This window comes from Podarcis liolepis (assembly GCF_965112155.1).
Source record: "Podarcis liolepis genome assembly, chromosome: 8".
NCBI lineage: Eukaryota > Metazoa > Chordata > Lepidosauria > Squamata > Lacertidae > Podarcis > Podarcis liolepis.
In genome coordinates, this window is record NC_139560.1 from 88096938 (window position 1) to 88117115 (window position 20178).

Sequence of the window (20178 nt, forward strand, 5' to 3'; positions counted from 1 at the left end):
AAAGGCATGTGATGCTGTTATATTACTTAATCTTGTATTAAAACAATTTTAAAAATTGAATTGTATGTTATTTCAAGTCATCTTATACAAAAAATAATAACAAAGCTTGAATTGTTGTATAGGTTATGGGAAGCTGGCTGGAAACAGCGCTACTACAAGAACAAATTTGATGTTGATGTCTCCGATAAAAATTTCCGTCGTAAAGTTGTACAGTCTTATGTAGAAGGGCTTTGCTGGGTTCTCCGGTACTATTACCAGGTACTTACTATCTTTCATTAAAATTTATATAATTTCAAAAAACTTCATTTGCTTGTCTCCCAAATAATGTAATAAGACTCAGCAATGGCATAATCAGAGGTACATCTAGCATCATTGCTGGTATAATTGACATAGGAGTATGCAAAGACCAGAGCAGGTTTTCATTGTAAATCTGGATATTTAGACACACAGGAGACCCTGTGACATTTTCATTACTTGCTTGAAGCTGTCTTCATGAAATTGATTTTAGTAGCCATCTTTTTTAAAAAAAGTATTATAATGGTTTAATTCTGTTAACTATATTGAGTTCTTTAAAGCCTAATAAAGCAAATCATGTTGTAGTGTTGTAATGATGTTTTACAGCAACTTTATTTTGGCAAAACCCTGATACCACGAATGATCAGTCGGGAGTGCAATTATTATGTTATCTTTCTACAGAAGCGTTTTGAAAAGTTTAAATTAAGATTTGGGACAATTATAATGCACTGCTATTGTGTGTGTGTGTGTAATGGTCAGAAATGTTTCATTCAATTGGAGTCTGAAGAAATGTTTAACAATAGATAATGAAGGATAGTTATTATAAAGATAAATAAAACAGGTCTGTTGTGCAGATTCAGAAACTTCTGGATTAGTTAAAGCCAGTAGACATTAACCACATTTAAATAAGATGCCCTCACACCCTGGCCTTCTCTCTTTGCCATAGGGTTATGTTGAGGTAGTAGATTTGGTTTAGATCCAGGCATGTGTTTTGGAAGTTATTGGTGTTTGCTTTGAATTAGCACTTAGTGTTACTTTTGTCTGTATGATTTCTCAAATCACATCTCATGCCATTGTTTTTTGTAACTTCAAACTTCCTTAATATAAAAGGAACATGTTCTATGATTTCATGGGGACATCACTTTAAACCATGGTTAAACGCAGTATAAATGAGCTGAACCTCTTCTGATGTTTATGTGCTCCTGCTTCCCTGCACAACCTTGCCTCTTGTTTGGTGTGGGAGACACCCACTGTGGGTTGTGCCTTTTCCTGCCACCCAGAAAGCAAGGATGTGGCCTAGATTTTTTTCCCCTTTCTCCTTTCTCCTGCTGGTGGCTCCTCAGTTCATTTCTACCCTTTCCAGCATAGAAGTTGTGTTCCTCTCCCCATTATTCTTAGCTCAGGCCTCTGTTTTTGGTATGCATCTCCTCTTCTTAAAAAATGTTCCTACCCTCCTCCTCCTCCTCCTCCTCCTCCTTCTTTTTCTTCTTCAGCTTATTACAGCTATCTCTCTGTAGCGCTTTTGATTCCACAATAAATAAATAAAGCCTTTTTGCCTCTGTTAGTTTTCTGTCTGGCTTTTGCCTTCTGCTCAACAATGGCTCCGACAACAAAACAGTCTTCTGGCAAACTAGCTGCAAAAAGTGAAAGTGCATTAGGATTGTTGGGAAGCAAACTATTGTCAGCTATAATTGCAACAGTCAGTGAGTCAGGATTCTGTGAGCTTGAAAAGTCTGAACTGTTTACTGACTGAAGGATTCTGCAGAAATGCACTCAGCCTGGCTTTATCTAGAACCTATAAGCCAGCTGTTCTTGCTCTTTAGATGACTTCTACCTCTTCTATCTTTGCTAGTCTCCTTACTGTAGCTGGAGGATCTTATTCAAAACCACAACCTGGACTGCAGCAGCAAATAAAGCTAATGCTAATCTAGGCTTCATCAACAGAAGTCTGGTGTCCCAATCAAAGGAAGTCAAGAGTCCTGCTCATTTAAACCCTGGTCAGACCAAACCCGGAATACTGTGCCCAGTTCTGGGCACCACAGGTTAAGAAGGATATTGACAAGCTAGAATGGGCATAGAGGAGACTTTGGCTTCTGTATAGTAAGAGCTGTTCCACAGTGGAACAGACTCACATGAGAGATGATAGACTCTCCTTTGGAGGTTTTTAAGCAGAGGTTGAGTGACCATCTGTCATGTATAATTTAGTGGAGATTCGTGCATTTCAGGCGGTTGGACTACATGACCCTCAAGGTCCCTTCAGACTCTGCAATTCTATGTCATTGACCCAAGGCGTGTGACAGGCCACATGCTGGATCTGGTTTTCTCAACTGGGCAGCAAAGCACTCTGTATACATATACAAAATGATGGCATCATATGCACGGTTGAAAGCAAGCTAGTTGAAGTCCCACAAATTAATTGCACACAAAGCAAAGAGCTTAAAAGCTCCTTTTGCAGTGGGTTTTCCTGGTGCAGAAATAGCTTTTAAGCTCTCTGTCTTGCTTACAGGCTCAGGGAGGCTCTTGCAGGAACTCAGACGGCCCTGTGAGAGCTTCCCAGAGCCTGGATAGCAAGGGTGGGTGTTGGCGCAAGGGTGTTTTGGGTATATGTAGTTTTGCCATTTCTGGAACATAACCCTCACAAAAGATACAGTTGTGCTGCAGGCATATAGATATAATTGTATAGGCATATGCTTCCTTGACACACTCCTGAAAAATGATAATTAGAATTTTGAATCTGTTGAGTTTAATTAATATGGTATCCATTATTAAAAGCAAAATTTGAGAAGCAATGCTTTTATAGAAACTGAAATGTTTTTGTTATGGAAAATGTTCTGCCCCATGCTGCTGACCGTTGGTGAATTGTATTATAGATGTTACAATCACTTGATTTCTTTTTCAGTGAGTAAGTTTGGTATGCCATCTTTGCAGTATATTGCAAGAAGTTATCAATATGTAAAGCAGTGGCAACTGAGTTAGTAGTAATGTAAAATGACATTGCCACTGGAAAAGAGATTTGTGGTCACTGTTTCATTTGTTGAATTGGTATATTGGTCCCATATCTTAAGTTGGTTTACCAAAAATAAATCAATCAATATTTTGGCAAATACGTATGTTGCTTTAGAAATTGATGTGAATTAGTTACCAGGTGGCTTTCAGCCTTGCCTGTCTCCCTACAGAAGAGTCACTGGGTCTTCTAGCTGTGACTTGGTTTCTTCTTACATTTTGCAAACTAGGGGTGTGCCTCCTGGAAATGGTATTATCCATTCCATTATGCGCCATTTGCTTCAGATTTTGAAGGAATTGCAGACATGCCCTCAGACTTTGAAAAAGGAACCAAACCGGTAAGATTACTGTTCATCTTTATAATTATTTGGAAGTCACTAATATTGTTATGGGGGTGATCAAAGTAGTTATTGCTGTTGACTTTTGTTTTTGGCAGTTCAGACCTCTTGAACAACTTATGGGAGTCTTTCCTGCAGCTAGTGGTAACTTTCTCCCACCAACTTGGCGGAATCTTATGACTGATCCGGTAAGAATTTTGCTTTTGTTTATTCACCTTTTCATCTATTCAAAATTGAAATGTTTGTTTTGATATTCTATTAATAGCTTCAGTATCTGTCTGAATAATGTGCCTGTTTTACTTTGTTTACTGGAGACAGAAACTTGCAAAACCATACTGACTTGAGATCAGGGTACACCTCTTCCAGTTGGAGCCCAGTTTGTTCTTTGCTAGCTGTAGTGAACTGAGGAACAGTTAGAGCTAGGACAGTGTTTCTCAGACTGGGGCCTCCAGCTGTTGTACTGCAACTCCCATCATCCCTAACCACTGGTCCTGCCAGCCAGGGATGATGGGAGTTGTAGTCCAACAACCGCTGGGAGACCTAAGTTTGAGAAACACTGAGATAGGATAACCTCAATTCTGGTCCCAATTCTGGTCAAGCCACATTGTGGAGCATGTACCCAAGATAAGCAATGAGAACTACAACTGGCAAGAGAGATTAAGGCTACTGTCTGATGTGTTAACATTTAGAAAATGTCCAGAACTTGCAGTTTGAAATTTCAAACTTTAGAAGTGGTTATTGCACCAGAGCTTGAAAATTGTCAACAAAGTACTGTTCATTTTGACCTGTTCTTCGTACAGTGGTACCTCAGGTTATGAACAGCCTAGCCAATGAATGTTTTGGGTTGCAACCACTTCAAACCCGGAAATGAGTGTTCTGGGTTGTGTGGTGTTGGGTTTTTTTTGTTTTTTTGGGGGGGGGGATATATGAACATACTGTGGAGGTGCACTTCCGTTTTGAGTGTCACACTTCCATTGTCTGGCAGCAGAGAAGGGGGTCATCACGACGTTTCCCATAGCAGCAAGGGAGCGAAGCTGCGCGCCCGCCAGCCAGCTGGCTCTTGTCTCGGGAAACCGTGCGGCCTTTCCATGCACCTCCATCTCCCAAGCGGCTCGGCAGCAAGAAAAAGTTCCCTCCACCTGGCCAGGCTGTGGGAGGAAGGTGCTCTGCTTACACAATGGCGATGGCTGCTCCCCAGGAACCATGCGGAGGCGTGCTTGCAGCTGCCTTAGCCGTCCGCCCCGGTAAGTCAGAGGGCAAGGAGGAGGCGAGTCCAGCTGGCCGGGCGGAGGGAAGTTGCACAGCGCTTACTCCCAGGTGCACAGAACGGTGGCCGGCTGGACTTGCTCCCTCCTCCCCCTCCGACTTACCGGGGCAGTCAGCCAAGGCAGCTGCGAGCACACCTCCGCATAGTGCCCAGGGAACAGCCGCCGCCATTGCATGAGCAGAGCGCCTTCCTCTCACAGCCCGGCCGGGCAGGGGAAATTTTTTTTGCTGCCAAGCTGCTTGGGAGATGGAGGTGCATGGAAAGGTTTCCCAAGACAAGAGCCAGTTGGCTGGCAGGTGCGCAACTCCCCCCCACCCCCACCCCATGCCGCTGCGGGAGGCGCGCACTCTAGGGAGCATTTCCCGCAGCAGCATGGGGGGGGGGGATCTGTGTGGATCCCAGTTCAACTGCTGATTGATTGATTGACTGATTGATTGATTGTGTGGCTGTGGAAATGGATAAAAGCGCCCCCCCATCCAAACAATGACTATCATTAGTACAGGGAAGAAAAAAATTTAATTGTCATTTTTATCATCTACAATACTGTTTTATTTATTTTATAGTATAGTATAGTACATTGATTATTGTTTTCATTTTATGGATCAATGGCCTTGTTAGATAGTAAAATTCATGTGAAATTGCTGTTTTAGGGGTTGCTTTTCATTGTCTGAAATGGATTAATCCATTCCCATTACTTTCTATGGGAAAGCACGCCTTGGTTTAAGAACGCTTTGGTTTAAGAACAGACTTCCAGAACAGATTAAGTTCGTAAACCAAGGTACCACTGTACTGAGTTTGAAAAGAAGAAAAGAAATAGCTTATATGTATTATTATTTTTAATTCAGAAAACTTTACAGACCACTTCACCAAAAAAGATGACAAGTCAGTGTGGTGTAGTGGTTAGAGTGTCAGACTTGGACCTGGGAGATCAGGGTTCAAATCCCCCATTTGGCCATGAAGTTCACTGGGGGACTTTGGATCCCTCCCTGCCTCTCACCCTAATTTACCTCACGGGGTTGTTGGGATTAAAGGAGGAAGGACTGTGTGGACCACCTTGCACTCCTTGGAGAAAAGGGGGGATGTAAATGCAACAATAACTAAATAGGATCTCTAAGCTTGTGCAAGATTAATCTAATTCTTCATCTGTTACTGTACAAATCTCTGAATCACTGTAATGATCTTGTTTTTTAAAAAACAGGAATCAAGTATAATTGATTTTTACCCCGAAGACTTTGCTATTGATTTGAATGGAAAGAAATATGCTTGGCAAGGTAATATTTAAGATCACGAAATTAATACTTGTTCATCAATATGTCTTTGGAGTCGTTTGAACAAAACAAGAAATAATTTATTCTGTAAGTCATGTTTGCAACCACTTGCCAAAATGATTTATGTGTCTGTTATCAGATAACATTATTTTGGCTTGAAAATAACTAAAATATGATTCATTATTCATGTAGCATATTTTGTTTTGGAGTATTTTAATTATTTAGCTGCTTTGAGTTACTTTTATAACAGAAAGCCAGATAGAAATGCTTGAAAATAAATTTTGGGGTCTTGCATTCTTCAGTAATTTTATTAGGATTCTGAGAACCTTTATAACTTGGAACGTAGAACTTCTGAATTAGCAAAAAACTAAAAGCTAATACCATAATGAACTGAAGAAAAGTTACGTATTTTCAAGTATACTTTGACACAGTTCATTGGTACAGTCTAACCAAAGTTAATTTTAAATCTTCTAGTCTTCATTTTAAAGAGTGTTTATTGACTAAGTTGTGCTTTATACTTTTGCAGCATTTATTTCTGTTGACTAAAGAGAGTTGAAATGTGACTGTGCCCATAAGGAATATATACATGATTTCATGTATGCCTTGGAACGTAACCCCCCGCGTAAACAGGAGGTTGCCTGTACCATTAAGTCTCACTAATTTCAGTGAAAGAGCTAAACCATATGCTTAGCTTGGCTTGATTTGGTGAGCCACTGTAAGAACAGGATGTTGAACTAGGTAAGACTAGGGTCTGGTCCATTAAGGATCTTTTTATGATTTGGGGACAATTTGATCTTGCCAAAGTTTCTTCTACCCTTTTGTACTATTTTGTAACCTTACGTTTTGTACTATTAAAAAGAAAATATGAACTCTAATGAGTTGTTTTCTGTAGGAGTTGCACTGTTGCCTTTTGTTGACGAACGCCGTCTGAGAGCTGCTCTAGCAGAGGTGTATCCTGACCTCACCCCTGAAGAAAGTAAGAGTTGCAGGATTAAATAATATTTCCGAGTACCAAGGCTTTTGGCAGTGGTACTTTTGTGCAATGCTACTTTTTCCTACTGTAAAACCCACATCTGCCTTTCCACACCATAAATCAGTTTGCTTTTATTTTGATCTCAGGTGCCAAGAACTGTTACCATTCTCTGTGCTCAGCCTTAGTAACCTGTATAGAATGAACACGCAGCCTCTGCAATAGTCCTGATGTTTCACAGTTTAAGCTGAATCTCCCTTTTTGCAGTTTTCTGACTCCTATTTTGACCAAATATGTCAAAATGCTCCACCCAAAGGCTAAGAAGGGTTGAACTATGGCTTTCTGCCTCTGTTATGATATGGACTGCTCTTCATCAAGGGCAAGACAACCAGAACCACATTCACATTGATTATAACTTCAAGAATTGTGCTTGAGCTTGCTTTTCCTTCCTCTCATTCTTCCTTCCTTGTGTGTCATGCCTTTTTAGAAGTCATCTAAAGGCAGCCCTGATTAGGGAAGCTTTTTAATGTTTTTATATCTGTTGGATGCTGCACAGAATGGCTGGGGCAACCAAGTCAGATGGGCAGGGTGCAAATAATAAAATGATGGTGTAGAAGAAGAACCCGAAGGGGGGGGCATCCTCAGAACTGATTTTTCCTAAGTTACTCTGAGAGCCTTTTTGGTTAAAGGTTTTTTTTCTCATTCATTTATTCTTATTTGCCCAAAAGCCTATGCAGTTGTTTAAATTTTTATTGAGTATCCCATCATTTTAATTAATGTTTTCTACAGCTTTACATTGGTTTGTACATTTACAGGTTTTTGCATTGCTGCGCCCCCTGTTTTATGAGAGGGCAGTATATAAATTACTTTCAGAAAGACATCTGGTGCCAGACTCCTAGAGTTCCTGGCTTGATCCCCATGGTGCATGACACCTTGTAAGCAAATGGTTAAGTGTGTAGCAAATGGACAGAAACTTCATTGTGGTCCCACACTAGTACCCTGATAAAGCAATGGAAGGCTGTTCAGTTACATTAAGCACTAGTATAAGACAAATGGATGCTCTCCTCTCCCCCATTACTCAGAGTAAACTTGGATGCTCATCAAAGCAAACATCCCTGTACAATGTGAAATCAATGATAAATCTAGAGAGGACTTTTTTAGTTTATGGTGCCGGTAGTAAGCAACATGAGCCTGTTTTGTAAGTATTACAATTAGGTTGCTCTTAATGAAGAATTATCACCCCCTTCTTTTTTCAGTCAGAAGAAATAGTCTTGGTGGTGACGTTCTCTTTGTTGGGAAACAGCATCAACTTCATGACTTCATTCTCGAACAGTACAAGTCTGGTGAAAAAGAGGTGCGTCAAATTTGTTCCAATGGATATTACATTTAATTCATTCTTGTCTGGCTCATCTGATCATGATTTTATTATTCCCCAATAGGCAGTAGGCCTTCCCCCTGAACTGTGTCATGGTATTCAAGGAAAATTAGCCAGGAATGAAAATCCAGTTCTTCCTGATGAGTAAGTATAACTTACAGCAGGGTTTATTTGCTGATTAAGAATCCCTCCTTGTTCAATGTTCTCCAGACAAAATAAAATTAGTTTGTAGTTTATTTGCCTCCTTCACAATTAAGATCAAAAGCTGCTTAATGCATGCCACTAGTTTTCAGTTATTGAATAGACACACATAGATGGGTCATGCCCCAATTGAAGATGGTTTGCTAAAGTTTTAAAAAGAAGGAGGGAGATCTGCTAGAGGAAATTGGCTAGAGTGAAGAATAAGAGAATAAAAGGCTAACAGAAAGTAGGTCCCATGTTGGAAGGATGGGGTTAAAGGTGAGTCTGAAAACACTGAGAAGTGTTATGGACACCAAAGGGATGGTTAACATGAGCTGATGTAAGCATGGCAAAATTAAAAATGTTTTTGGTTTTGAAAATGGACAATCAATTTTGATTAAATTTTGCTATATTGTATTCTATTAGTGCAGTATTGATTATTCAACTTTCTGTCCAGTTTGATGACATATTACATGTGGTCATTTTGAAATGTTAATATGCTGCCCTTCCCACTGCTTTACCATTTAGCTTGGATTAAAGCATATTGCCTCAGCTTCTTTTAGTCTTCCATTTCAAGCCCTGTTATTTGAGGTTTTTGTCTTAGAAATATTTAGCATGCAAAATACTTGTTCAGCTCTCTTGTCAAGAATTTGATCCCTTCAGTCAGTTAAATGTCATTTGGTATTAAGTGACCATTGCCTGCTTACATCAGATACATTTTCCATTTTTCTCTACAGCCAAGAGAGTTTTTCTTCTAAATGAATAGTTGTTCCATTTTTCCATATCCATTAGGACATTGCACTCTCCTGTGCCCATGCTGCGTGACCTGACACAGAATTCTGCAATAAGGTAAAATGTGTATGGATGAAGTTACCCAAATGACTTCCTCTAGGTCATGATGTGAAGTCCCCAATAGTTGAGTTGTTCACCAGTTCCTGGTTGGCTTCTCCTCTTGAGACTAATGGGATATATGAAAGGGAGAGGGAACCAAATTAATGAAGTTAGACATTTCCTCATTTCTCAGGCTCTTGCTTATGTGGGCTTGAAGGCAACTAAGCTGCTAAATCTTGGAAAATACGAGCCCTTCAGTAGAATGATGGATCAAATATTTTTTATTCTAAACTGTATTCAGATTATGAATATAACTGCTGGTTTTCCTTTCCTAACTGCAGAGGGATCTACTGACTCCTCCCAGCTGTTATCTTAGCAATAGTGCTGGCCTCTGTCTTAATTAACTCCTTTTTCTGAGTCATCCACATAGTGCATGAATAAATGCATCTGACTAGGGCTGAAAAAGAGAGAATTTTGCCTACACAAGTGTTGGGGGACCACATGATTGGCCTTATCAAATAGTGACCAGCATTTCACAGACCACATTTGACAGGCCATTATGATGTCAGGTGGAATTGATCCTGCCCCCAAGATGTGCTGGTTGCACTTTGGCACCAAATTTAAGCCTTCCTCAACCAGATGTTGTTGGACTCCAACTCTCATCAGCCCCAGTCAGTATGACTAGTGGTCAAGGATGATGAGAATTTTAATCCAAAGCACCAGGAAGGGTGGGAACCAGGTTGGGGGAGCCTGGCTTAGAGTGTACACATAATTGCTCCTGTACAGCCCCAGTTTACAATTGGCACTGAATGCAAGTCATATAGCGGATGGGCAGAATCCGAGCTCTCAAGAGGAACCCATCCTGCCTTAAAGCAGTGGATCTTGTATTCAGTGCCAGGTGTAAATGACTGAATGCAACTCTGGGTTGCAAAGGAACAATTCAGAGCGCCCTGTGAGTGGCTTTTCCTGTCCTGCCCGTGACACCCTGTGATATTAGGTGAGTGACAAGTGGCTGTGGCCATTTCAAAACAGATCAAATCAAGAGGCCTGGTGAGCTCTTATTTCATCTTTGGGCCTGAGTTGCTCTCTACTGATCCTTGCTGTATTCTGAAGAGAGCAAATAAGTTACCAACTTTGATGTCACATAACAGGCAATGTGTTAATTCTTCATAATTGTTTCAAATATTTTCATTCTTAGTATCAACTTTAAAGACCCACAATTCCAAGAAGACTTTATTTTTAAGGCAGAGGTGTTATCTGGAGCAAAGTAAGTAACCCTTCTATTTACCCTTACCAGTTCTTCTGAACCACTTGCAGCGCTGTAGAATGGGTGAGATTGATTTTGTGGGTGGTCCTATGTCTTGTTTCAGAGAATTGAACTTGATGGCTTTCAGGTCTTCCAACTCTGTGTCTCTAGTGCCTATTTGATTAAACTTCCTTGTCTTATTATTTAGAAAGCCTCCACCAGTTCTGAAGCCAGGTGACTGGGAGAAAACTAACAATGATGGCAGACCTTGGAGGCCACAGCTTGGCTTTAACCGCGACAGGAGGCAGGTTCACTTGGACCAGTCATCATTCAGAACTTTGGGGTAGGCAACTGATTTAACTATTGTTCATCTAATGTTCTTTGTTCATGTAGATTCATGCACTCAATTTTAAGTGAGGAAGACATGGAACTGGAACTGAAACCACTCAATAAACTGTCCCTGGTTTTGCACAGAAACTGATTTGGTTGTTCTGCATGATGACATCTGTCAGAAGAGAGTAAGGGAAAATGTGTCCCTGTTAATTCTCCTCAACCTCTCAACAGCTTTCAATACCATCAACCATGGTATTCTTCTGGAGTGGCTGTCTGAGCTAAGGGTGGGTGGCACCACTTTGCGGTGGTTCCGATCCTACTTGGATGGTAGTTTCCAGAGGGTGATTCTTTGGCCCCGTGGAGCCTTCAGTGTGGGGTTCCACAGGGCTCAATTTTATCCCCTATTAGTGATGTGAGGTGAGAATATTCTCTGCTAGAAAATTCTCCGGAAAATATTCTCCACAAACTGTAAATTCTAATGTAAAAACCAGTTTTACAACCCACATTAAAAAAAATCTAGTGAATAATAAGTCAAGCTGTGATATTGCCAGTGTAAGTAATGAATAATGATTGTTTTTGATCCAGTTACATTACTGGGCATTGTGTTTTTCACCATTGGCAGTTCTGAAATGTGAGCTACAGAAAACATTTTTGGGTTTTTTGTTTTTAAAATGCTATTCATTTAATTTGATGAACATTTGAATTCATATGTGTTTCAAACTATATGTAATAGCCTTTTCCCCTATTTTGGTGTGACCTTATTCTTAGCAGTTCTATACCCTTGGCCATACATTGTGATTTTTTTACAGAAAGTAGCTTTAATGCTTTATACACTTAAAGTACCTAGGCCTATACAATTATACGAAACAGCATGTGAGGTGACCTTGATTTAAACAGTTGACGTTTCTATATTTTTATTTAGTGCCAGTAACTAGTTTTCTGCAGTCCTCTGGTTGTCAGTTCCCCTTTACCAAATCAAAGAATGTGAATTCACTGCATTGCCCCATTGAATAAAAGTATCTGTATGGTTTTTGGTTGCCATCTGAACAAGTTTACTTATGAATAAACATGTATATTAACTAATTATATCATTTTCAATGCATTAAAATGAATATTCTCCTATTTTAAATGAAAATTCTCTAATATTCTCATTAATCGATAATATTCTCCAAACGATTATTCTTGAGAATTTAACATCTCTACCCCCTATGCTATTTAACATTACTTGAAATTGCTGAATGGGGTTATCCGCAGGTTTGGAATACGCTTTCAGCCTTATGCTGATGACACACAGCTCTACTTCTCCTTTACATCTGCAAGTGGGGCAGTGGATGTGCTGGACTGCTGTCTTGCATCAGTTATGAACTGGCTGAGAGCCAACAAACTGAAGCTCAATGCAGATACGACTGAGGTCCTGTGAGTGGGCAGTTCCTCAGACCAGATGGCTGGGAGGTGGCCTGCTCTTGATGGGGTTACACTCCTCTGGATCCCTGGCTGTTGCTTGAGGCTCAGGTGGCATCTGGTGAAGTATGCCTTCCATCAGCTTTGGCTGTTTCGCCCCTATCTGGACAGGGATAGGCCAGCTACTGTTGTCTGTACTCTGGTAACCTCTAGGTTAGATTACTGCAAAGGGCTGCCTCTGAAGACAGTTTTTGTAAACCAAGCTGCTCACCAGGGCAAGATGGTTTGTACATATATTACGCTGACCCTTGGCCTGTCTGCACTGGCTATCAATTAGTTTCCAGGCCCAATTCAAAGTGCTAGTTTTGTCCTATAAAGCCTTACACGGCTCAGGACCACAGTACCTCAAGGACCACCTTTCTCCATATGAAGTGACCCAGATTCTGAAATCATCATCTGAGGCCTTTCTTTGTGTGCCTCCTCCATGAGAAGTCTGGAGGGTGGCAACAGGCCTTCTCTGCAGTGGCTCCCTGTTTTGTGGAATGCTCTCCCCAGGGAAGTTTGCCTGACGCCTTCATTATACACCTTTAGGCACCAGGTGAAAACATTCCTTTTCAGTCAGGCCTTTGGCTGATTAACATCTGATACCCTTTTGAACATGTTTGTGGTGGAGAGAAGGGGGGTTATTGGTTTGTTGTGTTCTTTTTGTTTTTATTATGTATTTTGAATTTTTTACCTTGTATTTTTGTATTGTGAACCCCTCTGAGATCTACAGATGAAGGGAAACATACAAATTTCATAAACAACAACAATAATAAACTGAACCAGGCATATATTAAGTGTTGAGTAGATTAAGGTTAAATGCAACATTCTTCTTATTTTAATTAGATTAAGGGAATTGCTAACAACAGCAATTAAATGTCTTGTTTCCAGATGGGGAAGTTCTGTGAACTTCTGAAAGACTGTTCATATTTGTATTATCTTGTAACAAATTGTGTCCTTCCATGTCAAGTGACTAGGGGGCTTTTTAATGCCTACTAAACTTTAGAACCACAGTGGCTGATGTCTGAGCATCCCAAAGCAATCCCTGATCTGCACTGTTAGGAGAAGTTCAAGGGGAGAAAAACCCCAGCTTTCTGAGGAATCTGGTTCAGTTGTCCAGTTGTGATCATAATTGAATAAATCACCTAAGAGACACCACTTTTGTTTTTCCATAAGTTGAGCCAATGGAAGAGAGAGTGAGAACTGTTTCAGATGTTATGTGCGTTCTGCTTGACGGTGGTGAGCTCCCGTTGCTCTATCCCAGCTTCTGCCAACCTAGCAGTTCGAAAGCACACCAGTGCAAGTAGAAAATTGGTACCGCTGCAGCAGGAAGATAAATGCTGTTTCCATGTGCTCTGGCTTCCATCACAGTGTCCCGTTGCACCAGAAGCGGTTTAATCCTGCTGGCCACATGACCTAGAAAGCTATCTGTGGACAAAGGCCGGCTCCCTTGGTCTGAAAGTGAGATGAGTGCCACACCCCATAGCCATCTTTGACTGAACTTAACTATCCAGGGGTCCTTTACCTTTTTTATCTTCACCTAACTTAAATGCTCTTTCTGACTGTTTCTGGAGAAGAAAGAATTGAAGAAATCAGTCAGTGTATGTACAGATGCCCTGGGCACACAACTCTTGCTTTGTACAGTGGTAGGTGTGCCTGACGTCGGCTGTGTATCCCATCATTCCTAGAAGATTTGCCGACCTATTAATGTCTCGCCTTGCCTAGAGGTGAAGGAATTTACCATTGTTCAGGTGTGAAATGTAACACTGCTGCCATGTGTGTGATGCCTTTTTCCATGGATACCTTCATTTCTCTTCCCTTCCGTATTACAGTCATGCAATGTCAAGAAACAGAGGACATTCTGGAAGTGGAGTTTACAGCAATATTGCTCCCCCTGGAGCTTACAATCAGGGAAATACTTACAGACCACTGCTGGGAAGACCACAACAGATTCCAAAATTGCTTTCAAGTAAGTTTCTCCCCCCTTTCTATTTTAATTTTTAAAAATGGAACTCAAGGTTCTATTTAATCATTTGGCCAGTTGGAAGCATGTGATATTTGGTTTGCTATTGCCATCTAGTACTTATGTTTAAGTTAACCTTCCTGTTACTGAAACTTCACAGCCCTACATCACTGTTGCTGGGCCTTCACAATCGTACATCTTTTTATCATTGTTTGAACATGTCCTCACAGTACAAGTTGAGAACTGGTGCAGTGAGTGGCTAAGAGGATGATCCAGGAATTCCTCAGTACAGATTTTATAAGAAGAACAAACCCACTTGTAGCCTTGGGAACGACTCTCTCTCCCTTTCTCAGGCCCTCCCCTCTGTAAAGCAAGGATGGGAGTCATACAAGCCTACTTTAGAGTGCTGTTATGGGGTGTCTAAAGCATTATACAGTGGTACCTTGGGTTACAAACACCTCTGGTTACAGACTCCGCTAACCTGGAAGTAGTACCTCGGGTTAAGAACTTTGTCCCAGGATGAGAACAGAAATCGCACAGCAGCAGGAAGCCCCATTAGCTAAAGTGGTACCTCAGGTTAAGAACAGTTTCAGGTTAAGAACGGACCTCTAGAACGAATTAAGTTTGTAACCAGAGGTACCACTGTAAATGCCTTTTGTTACTCATGAAAACTTGGGAAAAATACAAAAAATGTCTAGGAGTTTGAGTTTGGTTGCTCTATTTAGGTAGTTTTTAAAAATAACAAGACAGGTGCCTTAATTTATGTAGGAAATTTAATAAATATAAATTCACTTCTGCATTGCAGGAAAAATGTTTTTGAATGATATTACAATGATATCAAACCTCAGTAATAAATACAAAAACGACTAAAACCAGCTGACTGGTAGTAGAGGAAAAAGAAAGGGGAGATTTTGTCCAGTGTTTATGGTCTTGTATTTATGCCCAGTTTTGAAGATGATTTCTGAATTTGAGCTTCTGGTCTTCCACAACCATGGTCAGCAACAGAAAGGCCCTGCTAAAGGGAGATGAGGAGAAATCATTCCATTTTGTGGCCTGCTCCTGACCACTCAACCATAGTTTTACATACTAGTAGGTCTGCCAGGACTCCTGGATTTCTAGCAATGTGGTTGGTTAGCACTTGTATAAGTATCATGTGTTCATGTATCATTGCGTTTGGTAGGAGTGTTGGTCTGAGAAATAAGGGTGAAGATATTTGTCAATATATTGGTTTGTCAAGATCTTACTCCATCTGTGTGATAAAATTATTCAAATCCACTTCACTTTTGTTTCCTTAAATCTCATCATATTCTAAGAACATTAACTTGTGAACTTAGCATGCTAAGCTTTTTATTTTCCAGGACATCTTTTTGTAAGTGAATGAAAATTAGAGTATAGCAGGGTAATGCAGTCAATCCAATCTCAGCTCCCTCAGAGCTAGCTGGGGGGGGGGGGATTTAGTGGTGTTCCCTGATTTCACATTGATGTGCCAATTTTCAGCTGATGAATAATTGTATGCTGATAGCTTGCAGGAGTCAAGTGGAGTCTGCAAGTACTATGCGAATACAGGCTTGGATTTTGCTGTCAGAGTGTCTGATTTTATTATTTTCATTTCAGTCAGTAAACTTGTCAATTAGCTGACTTTCCACTAATCAAAAAGAAAAAAGGGGGGGAGCATTTTTCAATCAGTAAACATGAAGTCTTGGCTTTGATTGCCATGCTGATTACATAAGTTATCACTTCAGTTGCTACTGGAGAGGGCAACTTAAATCGTTGCATCGGTTCTAGGAATTGCTTGCATTTTCAAGACCAATGAAATATTAACTGTCATTTCTCTCATTTTCTGTACCTTTTTGAAATGTCAACCTCTTGTTTTTATGTTTCCTCACTTACCTATTTTCTTACATTGCCATGATGAAAGGTAGAAACTTGGCATTGCAACTCTTTCTGTTACGGTATTTAGGTGTGTGCTGTGTACCTTGAGTAAGAAGAACTATTTTCAGTGTTGTCTCTTTGTGTGGAATTCTGCAGTTTATACAGATATTTGGATAACAGTGTCAGTGCTGTTAGAGAAGTGTCCAAACCAGTACTTTTTGAGCTAACTGCTCTTAACAATTATGAAAGCAGATATCAGAATGCATCCAGATTATTATTTACTCTCATTTAGCACTTCACTTCTATGTTATTCTTTTTGAAATCCTGAGTTTTACCCTCTTTTTGTGAGTGAGGCAGAGGTGGTGGGGGATAATGGAATGAAGAGGGGCATCATCTCACATGAATATTTGAGTTTTTTTAAGATTAAACTACCATTACAATAGCAGTTGCTTCCTAAAGTAAATCCAAGATTCGTACTGTCTTAGTTTCATTAATTTATGATGGTGTTGTCTTACATTGTTAGTGCATAAGGAACCTCAAACCTTAAGGGCTTCAAATCCTGGCCACAAATGTATTTATATGTTGAGGTTGGTATAGGGATGTCCCTAATTTAGCCTGACCAGTTAGGAACATAGTGCAAAAAGCTTTGTTCATTGGCCTCTATGAATTACTCTGCTCCAACAGCAGCCAAAGCAGGAATTGCCAGTGTTGAAAATTAGGCTGGATTTCCACCAGCAAAGTTACATTGGTGTCAGTCAGACATGCCTGCACTGTACACGGTTCATTCAACTGCTATGATAAAAGGTTTTTGTTCAGGCCATCCAGTCTGAATGTGCCTGGAGAGAGCCTCAGGTTTCCTTCCAGCCATGCCTTTTTTAATGCTCGGATTCACAAAGGCAGTGTGGCATTCCAGTGAATTATTGCTAGCCCCTGGTGTTCTTGAATATTAACCCATTATCAGGGACATTACTGTCCTGTCATAGTAAATCCATTGGACAACTTCTGAATCCAGCTGTTATAATTAGGTGGCACTTAAACATCATTGAGGATAATCAAAGATGTCACTGAAACTGAAGCTTTTGATTGATAAATGATGTAAGTGTTTTGAACTCACCAGGGATCTATTGATTAGATATTTCTTTCATTCTGTTTACTGGTCCATTTATTTAAAAGAACAGAAGCCATTTAACTGCATGGCTTGTTAAATGATGTTGTCGCTGGTACATCTTTGTAGTATGTTGTACTTTTGAGCTAAGAAAAGACGTAAGTGGGTGGTCTTTTAGTAGCATCAGATGGTTGCAGTTCCTGGTGTCCTTAGCCACAGTTCACCTAGTGTGTAGCTTTCTAATACAGATTATACTAAAAGTACTTAGTTTCTCAGATTTATAGCCACCTCATGTGGAAAGCTTGGTGATGGGTAACAAACATGCCTGGAAGTTGGCCTTTCTTGCTGTCTTTTGAGTAAAAAGAATGAGATTGCCAATCAATGAATGATTTGGTTTATTTTCATGGGGGCAAATTTTAATTGATGGGGCTGCAGTTGTTGGGCTTTGGGAGGGAAGGGTTTAAAAAGATAATATATTAAAGTGGTCTTTCTAAGAATGAGTGGCTGTTTTTGTTTTGCAGTTGAAAGTTATCTCACATTTCTCCATGTCACAGAAGGCCACCTGAGATTTTAATAATATTACTGGAGTTAAATTTAATTGGCAATATGCCTTTTAACTGATCAGTGACAGCAATAAAGAGGTTAATTCTCCCCTCACAGCTTCCATGCCAAAGTGTGTTTCAATAGAATTTTGGAAATTAAGCCATTCTTACACATTATATGAGGGGCAGCTTGCTTTCTCCCTTTACCAAATTTTTTGCTAAATACTAACTTTTTGTTGCTGTGTTCTTTGTAATTCTTAAAACTAAAAGTTCTAGAATTCTTATCTGTGTAAGGATTTAAAACTACTTGTTTTTGTAATAAGTCTTAAAATACACCTATTTGTGGTTCACTGTGATATGTTACATCTGTGTTTATATTTTATTTTGCTTTAATTTCACAGATATTGGTCCCCAAGATTCATGGCAAGGTCCTACACCTCTCTTTCAGCACCCACCACAAAGATTTGACAGGTATTTGTTAAAAATTTCCTTTTAATTACATATGTTAGTGTCTCAATGGAAACCAACTCCTAGAATTTCTATAACTGTTATTTTTGTTATAAGATCTCTCTAAATATCTCTCTAAACCCATCTTTGGATGGTTTCTGTAAGACCTTTCCTTTAATAATCAGAAACTTCAAAATTAACTTTGCTGTTGATGCTTCTGCTGTAGCATTCTTGGCTCTTTGGCCTCTCTCTCTTTGAAGCACTATGAATTTCAACACAGACAGCTTAAAATTGCATTAGGTTTTGGACAGGCTAAACAAATTTCTTTTTAGGAGAGTTGTGGAGCTTAATGAGGCATAACTAATGGTGGTCCACTTTTATCATCACTGTGCAGGAACCACAGCATTAGTACAGACCAGCCATTGATTCTTGCTACAAACCTCTTGAAGTCCTAATCAGCTTCTTTGGTGCAGCTTTTTCAGGCCTGACAAGTCTATTGTAGGCCAGTGTCACTGTAGGTCAGTAGTTATTAGTTGCCACTGAAAACAGTTTCTTTAACTACTTAAGACTGAACTGAATTAAATGCAGGAGGGACTCTGAGGAGGATTAAGGAATCTGCAGTCCAATAAGTACCATGGAACAGAGAGAATGTGACATGGTTTGATAATAAGGGATGTTTTATATGTGTGTCCCTTCATTGAGAAGCTGATTGTATGCCCTTAAAACCAGATATCCTGGGGTTTGGAAAGTGTATCTGTGAATAATTCTGTTATATCTGTAGAGCAAAATAAGATAATACAAATAAAATAGTTACTAAACTGAGCATATGTTTTCTTTGTATGTATTGTTCCTTGCTATAAGAGAACACCTAATAACAAAAAATTGAGTAAATCGCCTTCTAATTTTGCTATCACAGTTCCAAGAGTATATGGGAATTCTGATTGGAGGGGAATTCTGATTAATTATTTATCTTGAAGTGCTTTACTTTCCTTATATTTGTAGGCCATTTAAAAAAAAAGAGTTCAAGAACATTGTGACTTGTCTCTTTATAGTCATAATCAAGAATACTCATTAATTTGCTTTCATCGATTTTTGTACTGCTATTAAATTAAATCAGTTAAATCATAAGTACAGCATAATATGCTATGCTTTCATTATGACACCCCTCCCCCCTGTCAAGAGTAAATAAACCTTTCTGAGCCCCCCTGCATTTAACTGAGACCAAAAGCAAGCAGTTTGCTTAGCTGTAGTCGTTCTTGTTCCAAGTTAAATGGGAAGGCAGGTCAGATTTTTTAAAAGGAGATTACACATTTAAGATTCCTGAAATATTTTACAAAAAGGCTAGAGTGCTGCCTTCTCTCCCACCCCCTGGCACTTGCCCAGCTAATCTCGGTGGGCAGTTAATGTCTGCAACCTATGTCAGTATTCTGGTCTGCTTTTCAGTTAAGATGGGCTCACCACAATGGCAGGTCAAGGAGGACGATATCATTCATTTTGGAGAAGCCTCCATCCCGCCTTTAAGAACCATTTATGTAAATGTGGTATTCTCAAAGGACCACCTGCTTGCTATATCATGAACTTGATCAGCTCCCTGAAACAATTTTATCTCACTGTGGCAGACCTATCAAAGTTTAATCAAGATGGGCTAGAAGATACATCCACTGTTTCACTTGTTAGAAGGAGGAAATAATTCTCAAATGTCACAACAGCTGGGCCCATTTCAGATATTTCATTTCATTATAGGACCTGACTACCTGTGAGGTTGTATGATGAAACACATTTCTACCCCCCACCGCTGAGATGCTGTCTGAGACTAAGAATGCAAAAGCTTGATTTTTCTTTGTATTATCAATTTCACACAATTCTGTGTTGGTATCAGGTGACCCAGAGCATGTTCAGAAGGTACATGTTGTAGCAACCTTGCTGAAGTTAAATAGGTTTGAGTCTGGTCAATAACTGGGGGGGGGGGGCTGCCTGAGA

General features: G+C 39.9%; 1 protein-coding gene and 1 long non-coding RNA gene across 2 annotated transcripts in view; one reads left to right on the forward strand and one right to left on the reverse strand.

Annotated features, from left to right (window-relative positions):
- XRN2 (5'-3' exoribonuclease 2) overlaps positions 1 to 20178 on the forward strand; it is a 60281-nt gene that overhangs the window by 33821 nt on the left and 6282 nt on the right. The window contains exons 17-28 of the mRNA XM_083519141.1: positions 123 to 258; positions 3249 to 3356; positions 3455 to 3544; positions 5822 to 5894; positions 6784 to 6867; positions 8118 to 8215; positions 8301 to 8380; positions 9209 to 9265; positions 10446 to 10514; positions 10702 to 10836; positions 14102 to 14238; positions 18153 to 18222. Coding sequence (XP_083375267.1) covers positions 123 to 258; positions 3249 to 3356; positions 3455 to 3544; positions 5822 to 5894; positions 6784 to 6867; positions 8118 to 8215; positions 8301 to 8380; positions 9209 to 9265; positions 10446 to 10514; positions 10702 to 10836; positions 14102 to 14238; positions 18153 to 18222 — 1137 coding nt within the window. The remainder of the gene's footprint in view (positions 1 to 122; positions 259 to 3248; positions 3357 to 3454; positions 3545 to 5821; positions 5895 to 6783; positions 6868 to 8117; positions 8216 to 8300; positions 8381 to 9208; positions 9266 to 10445; positions 10515 to 10701; positions 10837 to 14101; positions 14239 to 18152; positions 18223 to 20178) is intronic.
- LOC310714509 lies at positions 527 to 10439 on the reverse strand. The gene is made up of 2 exons (XR_014529851.1): positions 9291 to 10439; positions 527 to 1649 (listed from the first exon to the last, which is right to left on the reverse strand). It is a non-coding gene; the product is annotated as an uncharacterized lncRNA (long non-coding RNA).